The sequence below is a fragment of the Elephantulus edwardii genome, unplaced genomic scaffold (genome assembly GCF_000299155.1).
Source record: "Elephantulus edwardii isolate Elephantulus edwardi_28Jun2011 unplaced genomic scaffold, EleEdw1.0 scaffold00006, whole genome shotgun sequence".
In the NCBI taxonomy this organism is placed as follows: domain Eukaryota; kingdom Metazoa; phylum Chordata; class Mammalia; order Macroscelidea; family Macroscelididae; genus Elephantulus; species Elephantulus edwardii.
In genome coordinates, this window is record NW_006399756.1 from 8,877,113 (window position 1) to 8,897,277 (window position 20,165).

Genomic DNA, 20,165 nt, shown 5'->3' on the forward strand with positions numbered 1-20,165 from the left:
GCCCACAGCAAAGCAAGCCCACCTCTGCAGCCCACAGCAAAACAAGCCCATCTCCACGGCCCACAGCAAAGCAAGCCCACCTCTGCAACCCACAGCAAAGCAAGCCCACTGCCATGGAGTCCGCTACAATTCACGGAGCCCAGTACAACTCTCAGGACAGGACAGAGGACAGCCTCTCTGAAGTGTCACAACGCAGACTGCAGCGGAGATGGGGCGGCTGGCCATGCAGGATGGGCCGAGGCTTCCATCTGCTGTGGATGGTGGTGCTGAGCCGCAGTGGGCTCCACAGAACCGAACAAGAAGTCTCTCTGGGTCCAGATCTTTCTCCCACAGAACAACTCGGCAGGGTCAGATCACCAATCTTTTGTTTTATAGCCACTGACCAGTTAAAACTCAAACTCGTTATGGTGACCATGGCACGGACTCCTAACAGAGCCACCATTGGGTTTTCTGAGGCTGTAACCACAGGGCGCTGAACGTTTATCTTTCTCTCTCTCAGCTGCCGGTGGACTGGAGCAAGCAGGGAGGTGTGGCCTTTGGGTTCGCTGCACAGTTCTCCGTGGACTTTGCCACCAGGGCTCCCTGATGAAGCTCACAGATGAAGCATAAAGCCCAGGAGATAGGCCACCTGACCCCAACAAATGTCCTGTAAGGAGGGGCAGCAAAGCCCAGTGAAGCCCCCCAGGACTGCCTGTTCTCGGATTCTGAGCTGCCTCCAGGGCCTCCTGTCTGCCCCTCTCTGCTTCAAGTCTGAGGGGAGGTGACAGGAGCAGAAGGGAGCCCTGCAGCATTCCAGGAAACCAGACCCTATTCTAATAAGTGCTGCGGGGCACCAGGGGCTGCCTCTGTAAACCTTGCAGAGAACATGCAGACTGGAGGCTGAGAGGAGCCCTGAAGCCCTGGGCCAGCTGCAAACTGAAGCAAGAACCAAACAGAAAAGTCCCTCCGTTTGCGAGGAGCTTGGATTCGATCCTGTTGCAATCAACTCAGGAGCTGTTAGAGGTGGGACTGAGGTGGCGCCAGGAACAGAAAGGGGGAGAATGACCACACAAAATGTGCTCTGCACACTTTCACCCAAGTCACAAGAATGTTCTTCCAAAATGGCAAGAAATAAAAAAATTAAAAAGAAAGAAACCGAATGCATTGTCATTATTTTTTCCTTTATATTGTGCTTTGGGTAAAAGTTCAGTTTTGAGGTTTTTTAAGGTTGGAAATTGAGGGCTGAAAACTCCATCCGCTTTTGCACAGCCAGCAGAGTCCTTGAGTGGGGGAGCTTGGGGGAGCCCCTTCCTTGCTACACAATGAGAAGCCGGGAAGGAGAGGGGATGAGGAGGAGCTGGCACCTCTTGCAGCCACATTTGCACCTCCAAGCACTGGCAGCCACCCCTTTCTGGGACAGGCTCCCAGGCGCAGTGGGAGAAGCTCTGCGGCCGCCAGACCACAGCCGGCTCCGGGCCACCCCTCCCACATCCGTGGTGCCCACAGCTGCAGCAGATGAGGCCTGAGGGCGCCCCAGGCAGGTGGGCCAAGGAGGAGGAAAACAGACCCAAACAAGTCTAAGACGGCCTCTCAAAATAGACCGGCACAGGAACCAGCGTTCGGGGGCACGCGGCCAGCTGGCTGGAACGCCCATCCATGGCAACGGTCACAGCACAGCCCGGTCCTGAGACTTCAGCTCTCCTGGTAGCAGCCGCCCTCTCTAGAACTATGTACCTAAGGCACTGACAGGCACTCCTGTCTCGTCACACCTGAGGTAACTGTCACACTGAGGTAACCGCTGGGCTGCCTGCTAGCCTGAGGCCTCTGCGTCTTTTCCAACCCATTTTATAGACCAGGAGAAAAATTTCCAACCAGCTCCACCACACAGAGCACTGAGGGCTTCCCGGCAATCTCCTGGTGCAAACCCCCTGTGTCTATTATTACCTTCAGGGAAACAGTAAGATGCTCCGTTCACAAAACACTCTCAGCTTTCTTCTGGATGGACATCTGGTTCCAGGCCTGACCTTGCCAATAGCTCAGCCCGGTCAGCTCCCTGCTCCAGTCCTTGTTAGGTCCACAGGCCAGCGCTGCCTAGGCCCCAGGTCCTCCTGGGAGCAGGGCAGCAGGGGAGAGAGGCTGGTGCTCAAGCTGGTGTCCCCTCAAGCTGGTGTCCCTGGTGGGGAGGAAGAGCACAGGGCCTGGGGGAGTGTGACCGGAACGGCAGATTCTGGGCCAACTCGCCCTGGGAAGTCCCAGCACCAACAATGCTCAACAGTGTCCATGGGCACAAGGCCAGTGCGACTTCACCTCACACACTTTAGACGTGTTATCAGGAGGAACCCGTCTCGAGAAGGACGTCACACTTGGTAGCTTGTTGTTGTTAAGGACTGTGGAGTCGGAACAGGCTTAGAACACACTGGTAGATTCGAGCCACCTGCCTTTGGGTTGGCAGTCCAGCTCCTCCACTATGCCACCAGTTCCCTTGTTAGAGAGGGTCAGGGACAAAGGGGAAGACCCTCAATCAGATGGACTGACTCTGTAGTTGCCACAGTGGGCTGGGGTCCAGCAATGGCGTGGCCGGCAGGGCCGATGTATGTTCTGTCCTGTTCCCCATCGGTCTCCATGACTAGAGCCAGCGTGCTGGTGCCCACTGGCAATGGACTACCATCCACCAGGCATACAAGAAACCCACAAGATGCCCTGCCAAGAAGGGAGACGCACAGAACTGCTAAAACTAGACAGACCCCAGAAGGAATCCAAGCTGAAGGGAGGATCTGTGGGTGACTCAGTGAACTATGCTCCCCGCTAAGGGAGAGCTTAGGGATTTCCCCTTACCCGACACCTCAGAAGAAAGGCCTGCCAATCAAATTCTAGAACCTCAGTCCCTGACGATCTTATGAGGACACTGCTCCTCTGACACACAGGGTCCCATGTGATAACTGACTGAATGGCAACTGGGTGTCTTTAAGAAGTGAAGCGTAGGCGGTCTGACAGCAAACCTGTTTCCTTACCTATGAAATAAAGGGTGTCAGCGAGACCACTTCTGGTACCTCTTTAGCCTGTGCACGTATGTGTTTTGTTGTCATTAGGTACAAATCACGTCAACTCTGACTTACAGCAACCCTCTAAGTGTATGAATTGATATGCAGAAGGAGCCCAACTGGTGCAATGGTTACGGTCTCTACTGCTAACTGAAAAGTCGGGAGTTCAAACCCACCAGCCGCTCCATGTAACAAGGTGTAGTAGTCTGTCTTCATAACAGCTGCAGTCTTGGAGACCCTCTGGGGAAATTCAACCCCGTTTACAAGGTCACTGCAAGTTAGAATCAACTCAACAGTGGTGGGTTCTTGGTTTTTTAAATAAATCTGAAGATGCAAGAGTTGAACTTTTCTTTAAGGGCATCATTCTCGTCTATAAGGAATACTCTCAAGGAGCCTTAATGGCTCAGTGATTAAACTTGGTTGCTAATAGAAAGGTTGGGAGTTCAAACTTAGCAACCGTTCTGTGGGAAGGAGATGTGGCCACAAAGATGACAGCCAGGACCCCCAAGGGGTGATCTTGCCGGACCCTACAGGGTCACTAGGAATTAGAATCAACTCGACAACGTGTAGAGAACAAGCCCGTTTGCAACTCCACATCCCTGCATCAAGTGCTCTGGGTTCTCCTAGAAGAACAAACCGGGACCAAGTCGGGAAGTTATACTTTCAAAGTGACTTTCAGGGCTGGGATTAGATCCTTCATCAGGGAGTTCAGCTAGAAGTCTGAGCTGTATCTATCCCTAAAATGGAGCACGGAGTCCCTGGCAAGAAAAGAGAATGAAATGGTGATACTTCCCACTGTATGATGAACCTTGAAAATATGCTGGGAGAAAGGATCCAGCGACAAGACCATATAATCTATGACACCACCTACACGCACTGTCTCAAAAAAGCAAACCCACAGACACAGAGAGTGAACCAATGCAAGCCCATACCCGGTGGAGTGGGGAAGGCAGTCAGGGGTCATGGCTACGGAGCTTCTTTTTGGGGTGATAAAATGTCCTAAAAATAGAGTGATGACTGTCCAGCCCTGTGTGTATATTAAAAAGCACAGAATTATACACAAATTCTGCAAAAGCTCACTGTACAATAGGATCAAGAACGGGGGAAGAGCAGGACAAGAATGGGTAGAGAATGAACACTGGAGAGCTGGGTGGTGGGTGAGGAAAGCGTGCATGAATTAATGAATAAGTAAAAAGAATGTTGTTAAAAGTGTGAGTTTTATGGTGTGGCAATTACCTTTCAATAAAGTTGCTAGTTATTTTTAAAAAGAAAGGTTCATGTCACCTGACTCTTTTTTTTAAAGTATCACAATTTCCGCTTCTTTTTTAAACATATTTTATTTTCTTATTTGTGTGTGTGTGTGTGTGTGTGTGTGTGTTTTTACACCATCAAACTGGACCTGAGTGGTAAAGGAGGAGATTGCCCCTCCTTCTCCCGCACAGCATCTGGTGGATTCGAACCACATACAGCTGAAACTGAGGAGGACCTCATGCACTTACTGCAGAGGGTCAAGGACTGCAGCCTTCAATATGGACTGAGGCTTAATGTCAAGAAGACAAAAATTCTCACCACTGGACCAATCGGTAGCATCAGGATGGATGGCAAAGAGATTGAGATTGTTCACAGCTTCAGTTTGCTCGGCTCCACGGTCAACACTCTTGGCACCAGTAGCCAGGAAATCAAAAAACGTATTGCGATGGGAAAGTCTGCGGTTAGGGACCTCTCTAAAGTACTCAAGAGCAACGATGTTCTCTCTGGAGACTAAGGTGCACCTGATACAGGCCATGGGTTTTGCAATCACTTGTTATGCATCAGAGAGTTGGACAATGACTAAGGAGGCTAGAAGTAGAATTGATGCCTTTGAGCTGTGGTGCTGGAGAAGAGTTGAATGTACCATGGACTGCCAAGAAAACAAACAGATTCATCGTAGAGAGGATTAAACCAGGCTGCTCCTTGGAGGCAAGGATTCTGGGGCTTCGTCTGACATACTTTGGACATGTTGTAAGGAGAGACAGGTCTTTGGAGAAGGACATCATGCTGGGTAGAGTGGAGGGACAGCGCAGGAGGGGAAGACCCTCTATGAGGTGGATTGATTCAGTGACTGGGGTAATCGGGATGGGTGTGTCAGAGGCAATGAGATTGGCACAGGATAGAGCACGGTTTAGGGCTATTGTACATAGGGTCGCTATGAGTCACAAACGACTCTGCAGCTTCTTGCCAGGAGGCCACCAGAGCTCCCTTGATTCTTTTTACTTTTTTATCACATTGCTTTTGTTCGGTGCCATCCAGGTGCCTGGCTCATGACGGCCCCATGTGTAACAGACGGAAACACTGCCTGGACCCGCTCCAGCCACAGTCACTGCCATATTCGAGCCCTTTCTGCAGCCATGGAGTCTCTCTGTCTTATTGAAAGTCTTCCTCTTCTTCACTGGTCCTCCACTATGCATGATGTCATTCTCCAGGGACCCGTCCTTTCCGATAATATGTCCACGTGTGAGAGACAAAAGTCTTGCCCTCCTTACCTCTCAGGAGCATTCTGGCTGCCTTCCAAGACAGCACTGTGTGTCCATCTGGCATTCCATGGCATGTTCGATATTCTTCATAGATATCTTCGATACAATTCCTAGACCTCAATTCTTCTTTGTCTTATTAATCTCCCCACATTCATATCCACACAAGGCTGGTGAAAACATTAGGTCCAGTGCACCTAAAACCTCACAGTGTATCTTGGCTTGCCAATACCTTGGAGTGATCTTTTACAAGAAACACGCCACCTGATTTCTCAACTGCCACTTCCATGGGTGCTGAATGTCAGTCCAAGTAAAATCAAATCATTGGCAACTTCAGTATTTTCCCTATTTAATCATGACATTGCTTATTTGCCCGGTGATAAGGATTTCTGGGTTTTTTTTTGCATTAAAATGTCATCTATCCTGAAGCCTGTAGACTTTGTTCTTCATCAGTAAGTGACTCAAGCCCTCTTCACTTTTGGCAAGGTTATATCTGAATAATGCAGGGTGAGTCTTCCTCCAATCTGAAGGCCATGTTATTCTTTATTCAGTTCAATTTCTGAGATTACTTAAGCATACTATGCAGTGAAAGAGTAAACCTTGGCACACACCTTTCTTGCTTTTAAACCACACAGTGTCCCCTTATTCTGATAGAAGGATTGCCTCTCGGTCTATGTACAGATTCCACGTGAACACAACTGAGTCTCTGGACTTTTCCATTCTTTGCAATATTAACCACAATTGTCATGCATCACACAGTCATATGCTTAGTCAATCAAATACAGGCAAAGATCTTTCTGGTATTCTCTGCTTTCAGCCAAGATACATCTGACTTCAGCACTGACATCAGACACACCATGTCCTGTTGTAAACTCAGTTTAAATTTCTAGAAGCTCCCTGCTAATGTACTGCTTCAACGGTTTTTTAAAATTTCTCTTCAGAAAATTTTACTCTCCTGTGATATGAATTATATTGTTCAATGACGTCTGCATTCTGTTGGATTCTCTTTCTTTCAAATAGGCATAAATAATGGCTCTTTTTATAGTCCGTTGGCCAGCGTGTCTTCCAAATTTCTCAGCATAGGTAAGCAAGCACTTTCAGCACTGTATCCATTCACTGAAGCATCGCCGCTGCCACTGGTATTTCAATTCCTTGAGCCTTGCTTTTTGTCAGTGTCTTCAGTATACCTTAGGCACATCTTCCTTCAATATCCTCAGTTCTTAATCATTTGCTACCTCTTGAGATGGTTGAAAATTGACAAATTCTTTTTGGTACTGTGACAGTATCCCTTCCGACTCCTTTTGATTCTGCAGTATATTGCCCTCGGAGCCCAAGTATGTCCTTGCCTTTGGTTTTCTAATTCCAGGTGTTTGCATGTTTCATTAAAATGTTTTGCCATTACCACTAACCTTTCAAAACCACTGCTCACTTTATACTTCACTATTTCCTTGATTCACTTTTTGCTCCTCTGTGTTGAAAACTGAGTTTTGGAGTCTCTTCGGTATCACTTTGATCTTTTCTTTCTTTCCTGTCTTTTGAAGGACCTGCTTTCTCCCTGTGTGATGCCGGACGCTGCCCCACAGCTCACCTGGTCTTCAGGCATCAGTACTCAGTGCATCCAATCTATTCTTCAAATGGTCTCCAGATTTAGGCGGGGTAGGCTCGAGGCCGTGATTTAACTCTTGTGGACTTTCTTCAGCTTGAATTATAACTTCTGTGTGAGCAACTGATGATGTGTTCCTCAGTGCACCTCTGTGTACCTCAGTGTTCCTCTGTGTACCTCAGTGTCCCTCCGTGTACCTCAGTGCTCCTCAGCGTGCCTCTGTGTTCCTCCATGTACCTCAGTGCTCCTCAGCATGCCTGTGTTTTAATGTGGCTACTAAAAAATCCTAGGGAGCTCTGGTGGCTTAATGGCAAGGAATTGTGCTGCCAACCCAAAGGTGTGCGGTTCAAATATACCAGCTGCTTGGTGCAAAAAAGATGGACAGTCTCCTCCCATGTGATTTGCTGCCTCTGACAGTCCACTGGAGAGTCAGTTATGGGCTGGCTATGACTCGATGGTACTCAACAACAACAACTAGAAAATCAGATGGGTTTGGAGGTACAGTGATTAAGCAGTTGAGTACTAACTGAAATGCTGGTAGCTTGATGTTTGAACCATCTAGCAGTCTACTCCAGTACAAAGTGCTCATGCGATCATTGTGAGTCAAACACGCACTCAACGACACCTAACACTGACTAGTAAACAGAAGTTTTATGTACGTGGTTCATGTTATAGCCCTATCTCTGGGTGAGAAACATTTGAATAAACATACTCTTCACTTTTCAAAACAACTAAACCCAATCTTACCTCCCTCCCCAACCCTCCTCCCCTCCTGCCGTCCTGCACCCAGGTGGCTTAGAGGAGGCAGCCCCAAGGGGACCTCTGCGTCCCCGGCTGGTCCTGGCCTCCCTGCCCAAAGCCCGAATGTTGGATCCAAGGAACCAACCACAAGTCCCTTCCTGCTCAGGTCTGAGGTCACGGCACCCCTCCAGCCCCGGGGGAACTAGACTGTCATCCTCCACACCCTTCCTCCTGAGCACTGGCATCTCTTCAAAAACAGTCAACCGGAGCCAACAACCTGAGTACTGGGGAAAGTGGTTTACCAGGCACCCAGAAGGGCTGCTTTGCCCCATCTCCTCCCCTGAACTCCAGAGGATTTGGCAGAAATTTCATTTTAGCTGTCTCAGCTTTCAGGTACCTAAAACGTTTATAGTCCATGGCTGAAGGCATGAGTAACGGCATATCCTTCTGGAAAACAGTTTGGTGCTATCCTCCAAGGGCCATAGACATTCAAATCCTTCAGTCCACTCACTGCTTTCTCAGTGTCTACCTTAGGGAATGCCCTCATTCTGAGGCACTGCCGCCCTAGAGGACAGAGCTGAGCTGTCCCATACAGTTTTCAAAAAGCTTTGGTCATTTAATGTGTACTCTATCAGGCTGCTGGCCAAAAGGTCGGCAATTCAAATCCACCAGCATGCTCCTCAGAGTGGAAATGACACAAAAGCAGTGAGTTTCCTTTCTAAGAAAGCCGCCTGCCCCATCTTTCTCCTGCGTAGTAGCTGGTGGGTTTGAACCACTGACCTTTCTGTTAGCAGTCTTAACCACTCACCATGCTGCCATCACTCTAGCTACAGAGGTTACTGTGAGCATAATGTTTATCTCTGTGTCAGCACAGTAGATAATATGACACAAATACACACGGGCGGCATTGTTTCACCAAGTAGGTCAATGCCCTGGACAGAGACAAGGAAGCTCTAGGGCATGACGGAGGAATGATGATTCTTTTTCTCATTTTCAGTGTGACTATGTCACATCCATTATCTTTACATACTGATGCCATTCAATGTCTCATCCAGATGCCTGAGTGTGTTGTTTTCCATGATGATTCAACAGTATGGAGACAAGAAATGAAAGAGTCGGTATGTAAGAGCGGAAAAACTTGGTCTTGTATCTACGTATGCCTCCCAAAGACCTTCTCACCACAACTCCAAAGGCAGCTCAGCCCTGACTCAGCCACCGTTCACCACGACATTCATGCTAATCTTTTACCCTCCAGTAAAGCTCTGTAATTACAGTTCAGGGATATTTCTGTGAGTTTATAATTCTTTATGGGAGAAATCAGTCATCAGAGGGATAGCTCTTGGGTCATCTTCCAACCCAATTCTGGGGAAAGGAGGGGAGGGGAATGTTTTCTTCAGTATCATTTTAGAAAAGGAGGCTTCATGAAAGCGCCTGCTGCTCCTCCAGAAAAATCGAATGTGTGGACCCTGTGCTTTATGTCTTCAATGTCTGTGTCATCAGGAAGGTAAGGGGTAAGGTGGGCAGGGCTCCACACTGTGCCCTGGGACAAGCAGAGCCACACTGGCTTCCCTGCTGGTGAGACTGAGCCTCTCAGCCATGTGGGCCACATCCCCATAGCGAGCCTTTGTTTCTTGCTCTGTAAAGTGAAGGATGAGAATGTAGAACTTTAAGGATCTCTGACCTTCAGGTTTGATGCTCTGGGCTCTGTCCCCTCTGGAGAGACCAGTTGGTAGCTTTGGCTCTCAACCCAAGACAGTAGGAACCGGAAGAAAGGATGTGTCCTCATCCTGAGATCCATGAGGCCCACAAGACACAGAAATAAGCAACTTCTCTAGTTAGTGATCTCCTCCAAGCAGCCTCGTCCCAGACCTGCAAGCTCCAGGGCAAGGTGGGTAGACCTGGCGTACTTTCGAGCATGATAAAGGCATGAGGTAGAGCTGGTGAGAACAGAAGTATATACTTTCAGAGGATGAGAGGTTTCTGAAGGGTATGAATCATGTCCTCCAAAAAGGTTGTGTTGTCATCTTGACCTTTGGAACCTACGAATGTGATCTTATTTGCAACAAGGCCTTTGGAGATGTTCTCAGTTAGGTCAACATGAGAGCATACTGGAGTAAGGGGTGTCCTAGGCCTATAAATCAGTGTCCTTATAAAAAAGGAGACAAGGAGGTAGAAGAATGACAACATGTCACACTGCTGTGAAAGTTAGGGTACTGGGTAGTTCAGAACCTTGCTACCCGTGAGGTGCCATCAAGTTCATTCCAACAGGGCTGCTTTCCAGATTGAAGAAAATGCTTGTCCTTCTTCCTGTACGTGTTGTGCTGTTAGCAGATTTTTCCTACCAGGATTTCTCCTCTGAGGACTGAACCATATTGGGCTATATTCTTCAGAGCCACAAATGGCTGCTGTAGAACTATCAGGCTAGGATATAAGGAAGCTCAGCTCAGCCATTCCTCAACTATCACATGCCTCAGAGACACTGGGCTCAAGAGCACTATGCCAGAGGCCACAGTGTCCCTGGTCCATGATCTCTATGATGTCAGCATGAGAGATGCATGCTTGGTCTCACAATGGTCAGAATGCCAGTGTTTTCAATCAACATCTTCAGCCCTTCAGATGATGGAAAACTCTGCTTTGACTTTTTCTAAAACAGAATGTCAGTGCTCAAGAGCAATGCAGTCATGATATCTAAAGAATGATGTCTCAATGGACAGGAGAGCAGATTCAGAGGAGACCTGTGCCTCAAACCCCATAAGTATTTCATTTGTCCCATCCTTTTAGGCCACTGTTCTTGTGTGGTGTCTATCACGAGTTCTAATTAATTGCAGAATAGCCAACTAGAGATGCTAATCCTTGGAATCCCCACCTGGAAAGGCTAATTTCTCCCTTGCAACTGCAACGTTCCAGAACTTCCAAGATTACTGAGCAATCAAGGGTTTACTGTTCAAAACGGCTTGCCTATCCATTATCTTACTTTGCCATATGGATGCACGGGAATATGTGGATGGGGTATATTAAGCCACAGAGAAGGGGACTGGCTAGTCTCACCCATTGACATGCAGCATTAACTTGAGTGGCTCCAGCAGCAATACTGGAGAAACCTCCCTGCCAGCAAAGCAGCAGCAAGAGACTGTAGTGCTTCTTCCTTCAGGACCAGAGATTCTTGCACCAGCCAGACCAACAAGAGCAACAGCCTCAACAGCCACAGTGGAGAACCAGAGATGTGAAGTGACACGGAGTGGACCTGGGGACTGCGAGGCCACTGAACCAGACCTGGGGATTGCTACGCTGTTGAATAAGACCTGGGGACTGCTACACCACTGAACCAGACCTGGGGACTGCTACACTGTTGAATAAGACCTGGGGACCTGGGGACTGCTACACCACTGAACCAGACCTGGGGACTGCTACACCACTGAACCAGACCTGGGGATGGCTACACTGTTGAATAAGACCTGGGGACTGCTACACTGTTAATCCAGACCTGGGGACTGCTACACTGTTGAATAAGACCTGGGGACTGCTACACTGTTGAACCAGACCTGGGGAGTGCTACACTGTTGAATAAGACCTGGGGACTGCTACACTGTTGAACCAGACCTGGGGACTGCTATACCACTGAACCAGACCTGGGGACTACTACACTGTTGAATAAGACCTGGGGACTACAACACCACTGAACCAGACCTGGGGACTACTATACCACTGAACCAGACCTGGGGGGAGGGGGAGGGGGAAGACAGGAGAGCCAATATTGGCAGAACTGAGATCTGCACAGTTTGGAAGCTGTCCTGACTGTATTCTGCTATCAACCTGGTTTACAACCTTATTATGTCTCCAACATGGGGGAGAAGTGTGTTCTGTGAGCTATCATATTTAATTTTGGACCCAGTAAAGCCATAAGATTGGTGTAAGGATGAGTAGAAAGAGGTGTGGGAGTATAAGCATATGATGAGGTTATCATGGAAATTGGGTTTTTTGTTGATGTTTTGGATGGGGACAGTTCCCCTTTGTAAAGCTGGTAAAGGTCAGATATAGCCATCTGCACACGGCCCTTTCTCTTTTTGCAATTACAAAGCACCTTCAACTCCATGAATTCATGTGGCCCTAGCAGTATCCTGCTATCTCCGAAGCACCAGCATTGTGCTCTTATTGTAGATTAGAAAATGAGGCTAAAGAGTTAGGAACTCATCTAAAAGGTCCAAGTAGGGCTAGAATGTAGGGATCCTGATACTAATAGTCCATAAAAGAGACAGCACTTTGCAGCTTCAGAATAGACCAAAGAGACTTCAGTACCCTCTCTTAGGAACTGACAGATCTAGCAGGCAGAAAAGCGGTTCAGATATAGTTGGCCTGCACAGAGCTATCAGCCAACTTGACCAAATTGACATTTACATAACATCCCATCCTACAAGAGCAGGATATACCTTTTTCTAGTTAGAATGAAACATTCAGCAAGACTGACCTCATTCTGGGCCATGAAATATTCCTTAACAAATTTAAAAGGATAGAAATTATACAAAGTATGTTCTCAGACCACAACAAAATTAAACCATAATCAGTAACAGAGGTGGCTGGAATGTCCCCCGCCATGTGGAGTTTAATCACTATACTTCTAAACAATGAAGAGACAAAGAAGAAATCTCAAGAATGGGCTCAGGAGTGAGGAGTCCTGGGTTCAAATGCAGGCTCAACTCCCCCCTGCTGAGTGGTCCTGGAGCTCCGTGAGCCAGGTCTATCTTCCCAGTTGCATAATAGAGAGGATGTGTGTGCCACTTTCCTGGGTGGCAGTGAGGGAAGACTCACAGCACCACTGGCTCAGTGCCCATGTCCCAGAAAGCACCCAATGACGGCAGCTCTGTGGGTCACTGTGTGCGTGCAGTTTTCCGTCCCCTGGCTATCCTGGAGAACTTCATCTCCCTGGGATAGCTCATGGTGCCAGAGAAAAGCAGATGTGACTGCTGAGTGCTGAGCTCTCTCCTCTGTGTTCAGCTGGGAGCAATCACTCTGTGCAGCCCCAGCTGATGGAGCCCTCAGTCTCCATCCATCCCTGCCAAGCAATGATTGCCACCTGAAACACTGCACCCCGGGGAGGGTTCTCCTGCCCACTGGGGGGAAGATGATTCAACTGCTGAACGATCGAGTAGCATCTTGCCCGAGACTGTGTGATAGGGAACTCTCTGGCACACCTTGCCAAACTTAAGAGAGAAAAAAAACAAAAACAACAGTTCCTCACACAACATCATCATCTCTGGACTGAATTGCACAACGCCTGAAAAAGATGTTGCTGAGTTCTCAAAACACTGCACGAGGCTCTGACTCATGGAGACAAGGGGTTACTCAGATTTGGAAACGATCAGACCCTCCAGCCGCAACAATGTGGCTCTGAGACACTTGTGCACACAAAGAGACAGGACTATCCCCGAGTGGGTGGGTGGCTGTTGTCACCAGAGGCTGTGGAAGAGCCTTTTTTTATGAAATGTGCTTAGTCGACAACTTGTTCTAGGAATCCAAAATAATAGGGCATCTGTGTGCTGTCACACTGTTTTTCCATCTAAAAACGTAACTATCTTTCCTTGAGAGGAATTTCCAGAGCAGGCAAACCAGACCAGGCATCCTTCAAAAAGGCGCTAATGTTTCTGGAAACGGCCAGCTTCTGGGCCTTGCACACCCTGGGCAGGGGTCATGAGATTATGTTTATCAAAGTTCAAACATTCAGCGCCTTCAACTCTTCACTCGAGAAACATCACAGCCATCTGGGAAGACTTCAATGAGAAGCTGCCAGGCGAGGCTGGTTCCGATTCCCTCTGCCTGGAGAATTTTCTCTGATGTTGCTGTTTGGTGCTATCGGTCAACCCTGTCTCCCCACGCATGACAGACTGCAATTCTGCCTGGTTTTACAGTAATAAGCACACAGTCTCAAATGTGCATATGCCCACTGTCACAATTACTGTGTCAACCCATCCTGTGGACTCTTCCAAGCAGGATGCCATTCTCCAGGGACTAACCCTCCTGACACCGCCTAGAGTACATGAGCTTCCGCATCCTCCTCTCTAAGGAGCCTCGAGCAGAGTGTATACACTCCATCGTCACTCATTTCTACCCTGACGCTGTACTTCTGGCTACTGGTTCCAGACACGCATCAGTGGGTGTCACTGCTACCCTCCCAGCTACTTCTGGAGCACTTCAGGAAAGACGTTCGATAGGGCCACACTTTCTCTACTGAGATTCCTTTTTGTTCTGTTCTTGATGGTAGATAAGCTAAAGAAAGAAAAAGTGACTCATTTAGACAAGACCCCCAAACTAGAGGACACAGAGGCCGGACCCGTCTCAGGGCACCTGGGATGGAGCCCAGGTTGCTAGGCTCCCTCAGGTTCAGCCCACGGAGTTCATCTCATGGAACTGGCATGTTATTATGGTCAACCAGGAGCCGCAGGCAGCAGCAAGCGTCATGCTGAAAGGCAAGACCTTGGGCCTCAGATCGGTCACATTCAATCAATGCTAGAGTTGTCTGAAACCAACAAAAACCAAACCATACCCAGCGACCCAATTTTGAGTCACAGTAACTCCCAGGACAGATGGAGCTGGCCCATAGAGTTCCTGAAGCCGTCGACCTTTATCGAAGCAAACTGCTTCGTTTGTCTCCTGCAGAGTGGCTGACGGGTTCCCCGCCACCAGTCTTCTGGTCAGCATCCCAACATCCCACAGTACCGCCAAAGTTCTCTAACCTTCTCAGGAAAGGCTGTAAGACTGTCCTGTGGTCATCACAAGGCCATGTTATCTTAGTAACTTAAGAAAAAAAGTAAATCTCAAAGATGCAAACCCAGCCTTTCACACAGGAACAAGGCGGCTACACTTGCCAGACTGGTTTTCTTACAAGCAAACTATTCCAATGAGAAGGGATGTCAGAAACCAGCTGGGCCCACGCACTGGTGTCCAGAGGTCAACAAGCCATGGTCACCTGTCCAGGTAACAGCCCACAAAGAGCCAGAGCCAAGGGTTGGCATCACCAGTCCCTACCCCAGCTGGCGTCCCAGGAATCATCACCCCGTCCAAGCATGATTTCTTCTTACTAGTCAGCCTGACCCAAACTATTTACTCACTTGAAATATAAGCTCATGGAAAGTCTGCTTTCTGGATCCAAGGCGCGGAGGTGTGCCCAGGATCCCAGAATTCCAAACCGAATCCCGCCCCACCGTGGTGAAGTGCTCAGACGCCGGGACCGCGGTGAGCTCACGGTGCTGCCATCATCCCGCGAGAACGGAGGGATTTTAACCTATTTACAGCTTCTCTGGACGGAATAAAGTCACTAGATGCTTGGCTTCTGAGCTTCCCGCTTATGAGTTTAGGAAACCTTAGTACTGTGACCCTTTGGTGAAGTTCACCAAGCAAGAGAAGAATCAGTAAGGAGGGTGGTGTCCCAGCTCTAACCGCCTCCAAGGAGCCCCCTCCAGCCCTGCATGCCCACTCAGGAGACCCCCCTCACACGGCCGTGAGTAACAGTCGATGGACTCCAACTGCCAAGAGTGGAACTGCCTCACCAGCAAAGGACACCTTTTAACAAGCAGACACAGGGCTGTTGTGTTTCCCCTGCTGCTAATACCTAAGGTTCTGGAAGGCAGGGGCTTGGTTTTCTTTAGCCCCAACATCCAGCACAGCATCTGGCACACAGCTGACGCTCAGTAATTGCGTGTGTTGACAGCATTTTATATTTTTTTTTAAATCAACCTGAAGTAGATTTTGTAAACAGCCCAGGCCTCCAAGCCATTAAACAACTCTCAGGCCAGTGGTTGTTCACCAGGAATGTGACGGAAGTCAGCCTGCTGCCACCTGGACCACTGACGTGATGTGTGACATGTGATGTCTGGCATGAAGCCAGGCCTGGCCATCCCGAGAACATCCAGCAGGGGCCCCTTGGCAGAACGGCAGCTTGGGGAACTTGGTGTATCTGGGTTGCTGCTCTAGGGGTTGGTGGGCCTGCCTGGAGTGTGTTCTACAACAGGAGCTAGTCTAGCATTTTGCTATTGGGGAGCCTTTTCTAATCTCTTTCTTGGGGATTCCAGCTTTGTGTCCATATGTTAGAATGATGACGCATTATTGCTGTTGGGCTCTGGGGACACGTCAACTCTGTCTCAAGAGTGCTGGTGGCCTAGTGGTGAAGAGCTGTGCTAGCAACCCCCAAGCCACGTGCTTTCAATCCACCAGCTTCTCCACTGCAGAAAGACGGGCAGTCTTCTCTTGGGCTATTCACTGCCTCTGAAAGCACACTAAGGGTCAGCTGAGAGTCCATTCTGACTTAGTGACACTCAACGACTTCCACTCCCAAAAGCAGTGTGTGGGGGGCTGGGGAGACTTCTTCATGGTGGCCCTTCTCCTTCTGCTTTTCTTTAGAAAGGGCTGTACCAGGGGCCCTGGGGGCAGGCCCTGTCCTCAAACGCCTGTGCCTGTCAGGAAGGCTATAAGTCTGTCAAGTGGTCATCCCAAAGCCATGCCATCTGGGCCCTGGCTTATTTCAGCTCTTAGCTGCAGCTTAGCCAGGTCAGCTCATAATCTCTGCTACTCTGTCAACAGCATACCATGGTGCTTATATAACAGGCTCCGGAGTCAGACTCCTGAGTTCAAGTCCTGTTTAAGGCATTGTCTGTGTTCCAGGCTGTCGCATGGGGGGACAGGCAAAGTGCACACCTCCACAAGTAGTCGGGACGACCAATTGAGGGACGATACACCTAGCATGGAATAAACAGCATCGGTTCTTATTGGGATATTATGAATTTAATTCCTTTTTAAGTAAGAAATATTGATCAGTAATTTTGCTTTAAAGTAACCCAAATTGCTAACAGCGGAGGAAAAATGGAAGATAACAGAGCTTTGTCCTCTAGTCTAACTGCACATTAATATTTTAAACAGGCAGTCTCATTCTCGTGTACCACGGGTGTGCCAGGCCCAAGAACTGCCATTAGTGACGGCTTTGTGACAGCGTTTACAGATGAAGGTGCTGCCACTATTAGCCACGCTGAGGCCCACTCTGACTCCACTGTGCTGCCCTCCTGTCCCGGGACCTCCGACCGCACTGCACTCCCCTTCCTCCACTCCACTCCCCGCAAACTCCCCTTGGTTAATGACACCCAGGAGCCCACTCCTGCCTCAGGAGCACCTTCCCACTTCTGCTCCAGCTCCAGGCCTCTACTCAAAGGGAACCTCTTCAAAGGCCATCCCTGGCCACACCCCAACCCCGGAAACTGAAAGAGCTCCCGTGCACCCAGAGGAGGGGGAGGGTACCACATCTCCTCTTTCACAGTGGCCTGCCCGGGGCATACAACTGCTGAAGATAGAGTGGACCTTTCCGGCCTTTCCAGGGTGAAGGTCCCCTGTCCTGGAAGGCAGGAGTGGGGTGACTGATGAGAAGGGTGGGTCTACTCGGAGCTCTCCCCACCATTAAGAAGAGACAAGGCGTGTACATCAGCATCTGATCCTTCTTCACTCACTCCTTTCTCCACTCAGACATCCATCCATCCATCCATCCATCCATCCATCCATCCATCCAAATATATGATGGATGCCTTGGATGTGCAAAGCAGACATGCAGACACACACACACACACACGCGCGCGCGCGCATGCACCAGGCACAGTGCAGAGCTCCACAAGTATTTGCAGAGAGAAGGAGGGAAGGATGAACTCCATGCTGGGCCCTCTGTCTCTTTCTCCATCCCACCAGGCCCTGCACTGTCCCATCAAGAACCCACTGGAACTGACCCCAGTGGAGAGCGCCTGTTTCTCTCCACACAGTGACCTGTCCAGTCAAGAATGAAGGGCTCTGCCAACTCCTCCACTCCTTAAGGGACTCCGCCTCACTGGTAACAATTTAGGAAGCAAGTCTGTGTGGTGCCAGGGCCCCAGCGGCAGGCGGCACACATATTAACAGCCGTCAGCGCTTGGGCAAAATATGCCCTGTACTTTTTACAGACCTTTCATCTCAGGCCTGGACTGTTGCAGCAGCCTCACTCCTTTTTACTCTTTGAACTGTGGCCCCCAAATAGGTGGACCTCCTAGCCCTTCTCCCCATAAGTACAATCCTTTTCAGAAGTTTCTTTCTTTCTTATGCTAAGGAGGGTGCCCAGGATAGGGTGTGTCTTTAACAAAAGCAAATCTGCTGCCTTAGACTTGATTGTCTGCAGTGATGGTGACTCACAGTTACTCACTACACTGCAGGGGCTGCTGTGAACCACACTCACATCTAAGTGATAAGGGAGCAGGAGACAGAGATAAGGGCGCACACCACGATAAGACAGATGCCCTGGGGGAGGTGAGGCAAGGACTGCAGGCTTCCAGGGAGCTCAAATGGACGAGAAAGAAGTCTCACCCCATCCCAAGCCAACAGGCAAAGTAACTCCAACATTCGGCCTCTAATGGGTGGGAAAGAAGCCAGGTGGCCCAGTGGTCAAGCACTTGGCGCTGAGCGAAAGCCTGTTGTTATTGCTATGAGTCGAAGAGCCCACTTTGACTCAGCAGCCCTGTGAACAGAGGATCTGAACCCTACTCTGTCCTGTGACCACTGCACCATCTCCCACTCACTTGTGCCCACTGTTAAGTCACCGTGTCAATGCATCTTGTTGAACGTCTTCCCGTCCTACATCGACCCTTCACCTTCGCAAGCAGGAAGGTGTTCTCCAGGGTTGGACTACACTGTCAGGTTTCCAAGAGAAAGTCTTACTTCTTACCAGACAGCCTTGTAAACCCAAGGGGCAGCTTCCCTCTGTTCTACAGGGGCTCCCTGAGGTGGACTGGATTGGAGGGCAGGAGGTTTGGGCTTAAGCTGTGAGACAAGACACCTCTGTTTGGTAAGCCACCCACCTGTGGTATTTGTCACTGTAGTGCGAGGCTGCCCAGACCTCCTCACTCTGGGGCGCTGTCTGCTGCTGGGTAAATCCCACCAGCAGCTTCAGGGTCAAGGGCCACTGCTAGTCCCTCACACAGACGCTGAAGTCTCCCAATAACTTCCCTCCATCCCAGCCACACTCAGGCTGGGCTCGGAGCCTCCTGGCAGGCCTTACAGACCATATTCCCATTAAAAACTTGGGCTAGCCCCTCCACACCCTGCATCGCTCCCTCTTCCATGAACCAATCGTGCTGGAAGGCGGTGCTGGGCCCCCAGAGACAGCGCGTGGTCACAGTCAAGTGCACAGCCAAGCGCAGCCGGCCAGTGGGTCCCTGTAGAAACAGCTGGCCTGGCCACCGCAGAACTCTGGTTTTTCCACATGGTCTAACTGCGGACAAGCAGCATCTCTGGCAGTTTGGAGAGTGCTGGAAGATGTCCCCACGGAACCCTTCTCTCCGTCTTCCCAAGTCCCCGACAGCTCCGGGTGAAGAGAGGACCCCTGCTTTTGCGTTTCTCCCCACCCGCCCTGAGCTGGGAGCCAGGTTTCCGCATCCAAAGACTTTTTTTAAAAGACCACTTTCATTTCTGGCGCGTTAGCTCGAGGCAAAGCGAAGCCAGGCAGAGAGCCAGATGTGGAGAGATGCTGATGTCCGGGCCATCCGAGGGGAATGGGGATCGTTCAGGAATCCCGCCCGTGACCTCCCCCGAAAAAGTAAAAGTTTTTACAGAAAGAAGAGTCCGTAATAAGACTAAGCACGGTTGTTAAAGGACCCAGGGGCTGGGTGAGAGAGAAGGAAGGAGACTTGGTTCGCCCCATGCTGTCCCTGTGGGGACCCTCCTCCATGCCCACACATTCCTCGGTCTTACACGTCCCAGTCCCCGCGCTGTGTGGCTCCTGGGTGCGGGTACCCCGGGCCCTAGTCTCGTCTCAGGGAGTCCGCGCATCGCTGCCACCCCGGACCAAGCAGACGCCGAAGTCCCGGCGACGTCTCTGTTGGCCTGGTCGCCCCCACACACACCTCCCCTCCGATGGCCCGGCGGCGCCTCCGCTGGCCCAGTGGCCCCTCAGCCGACCCTGCGAGGTGGGGACGCAGCACCGCAGGTACCTTGGCCACAGGCGCCGCGCTGCAGGACGATGACTGGCGGCTGGCGCTGCCTCTCGGCGCGGCGGCTGGCAGCGCGCAGCTGGCACAGGTTGGAGTAGGTGCTGCCGTCGCTGCCGCACACCGGCTCGGAGCTGGAGCACACGCAGAGCCCCGGCTGCGCGCGCCTCCGCACGGTGGCCGAGGCGGGCACCCCGAAGGGCACCACGCACTGCAGCCCCTCTCCACAGGGACTCTCCTGCGGGCCGCACGCGGCGCCCTCGGCCGCCCCGCACACCTCGCAGCAGCCGCAGGCGTCCCGCACCGTGCC

The 20,165-nt window shown here is 50.3% G+C and overlaps 1 protein-coding gene across 1 annotated transcript in view; it reads right to left on the reverse strand.

The window, feature by feature from the left end:
- HTRA1 (HtrA serine peptidase 1) overlaps positions 1-20,165 on the reverse strand; it is a 68,395-nt gene that overhangs the window by 47,797 nt on the left and 433 nt on the right. The window contains exon 2 of the mRNA XM_006880144.1: positions 19,859-20,165. Within this exon, the coding sequence (XP_006880206.1) occupies positions 19,859-20,165 (307 nt within the window). The remainder of the gene's footprint in view (positions 1-19,858) is intronic.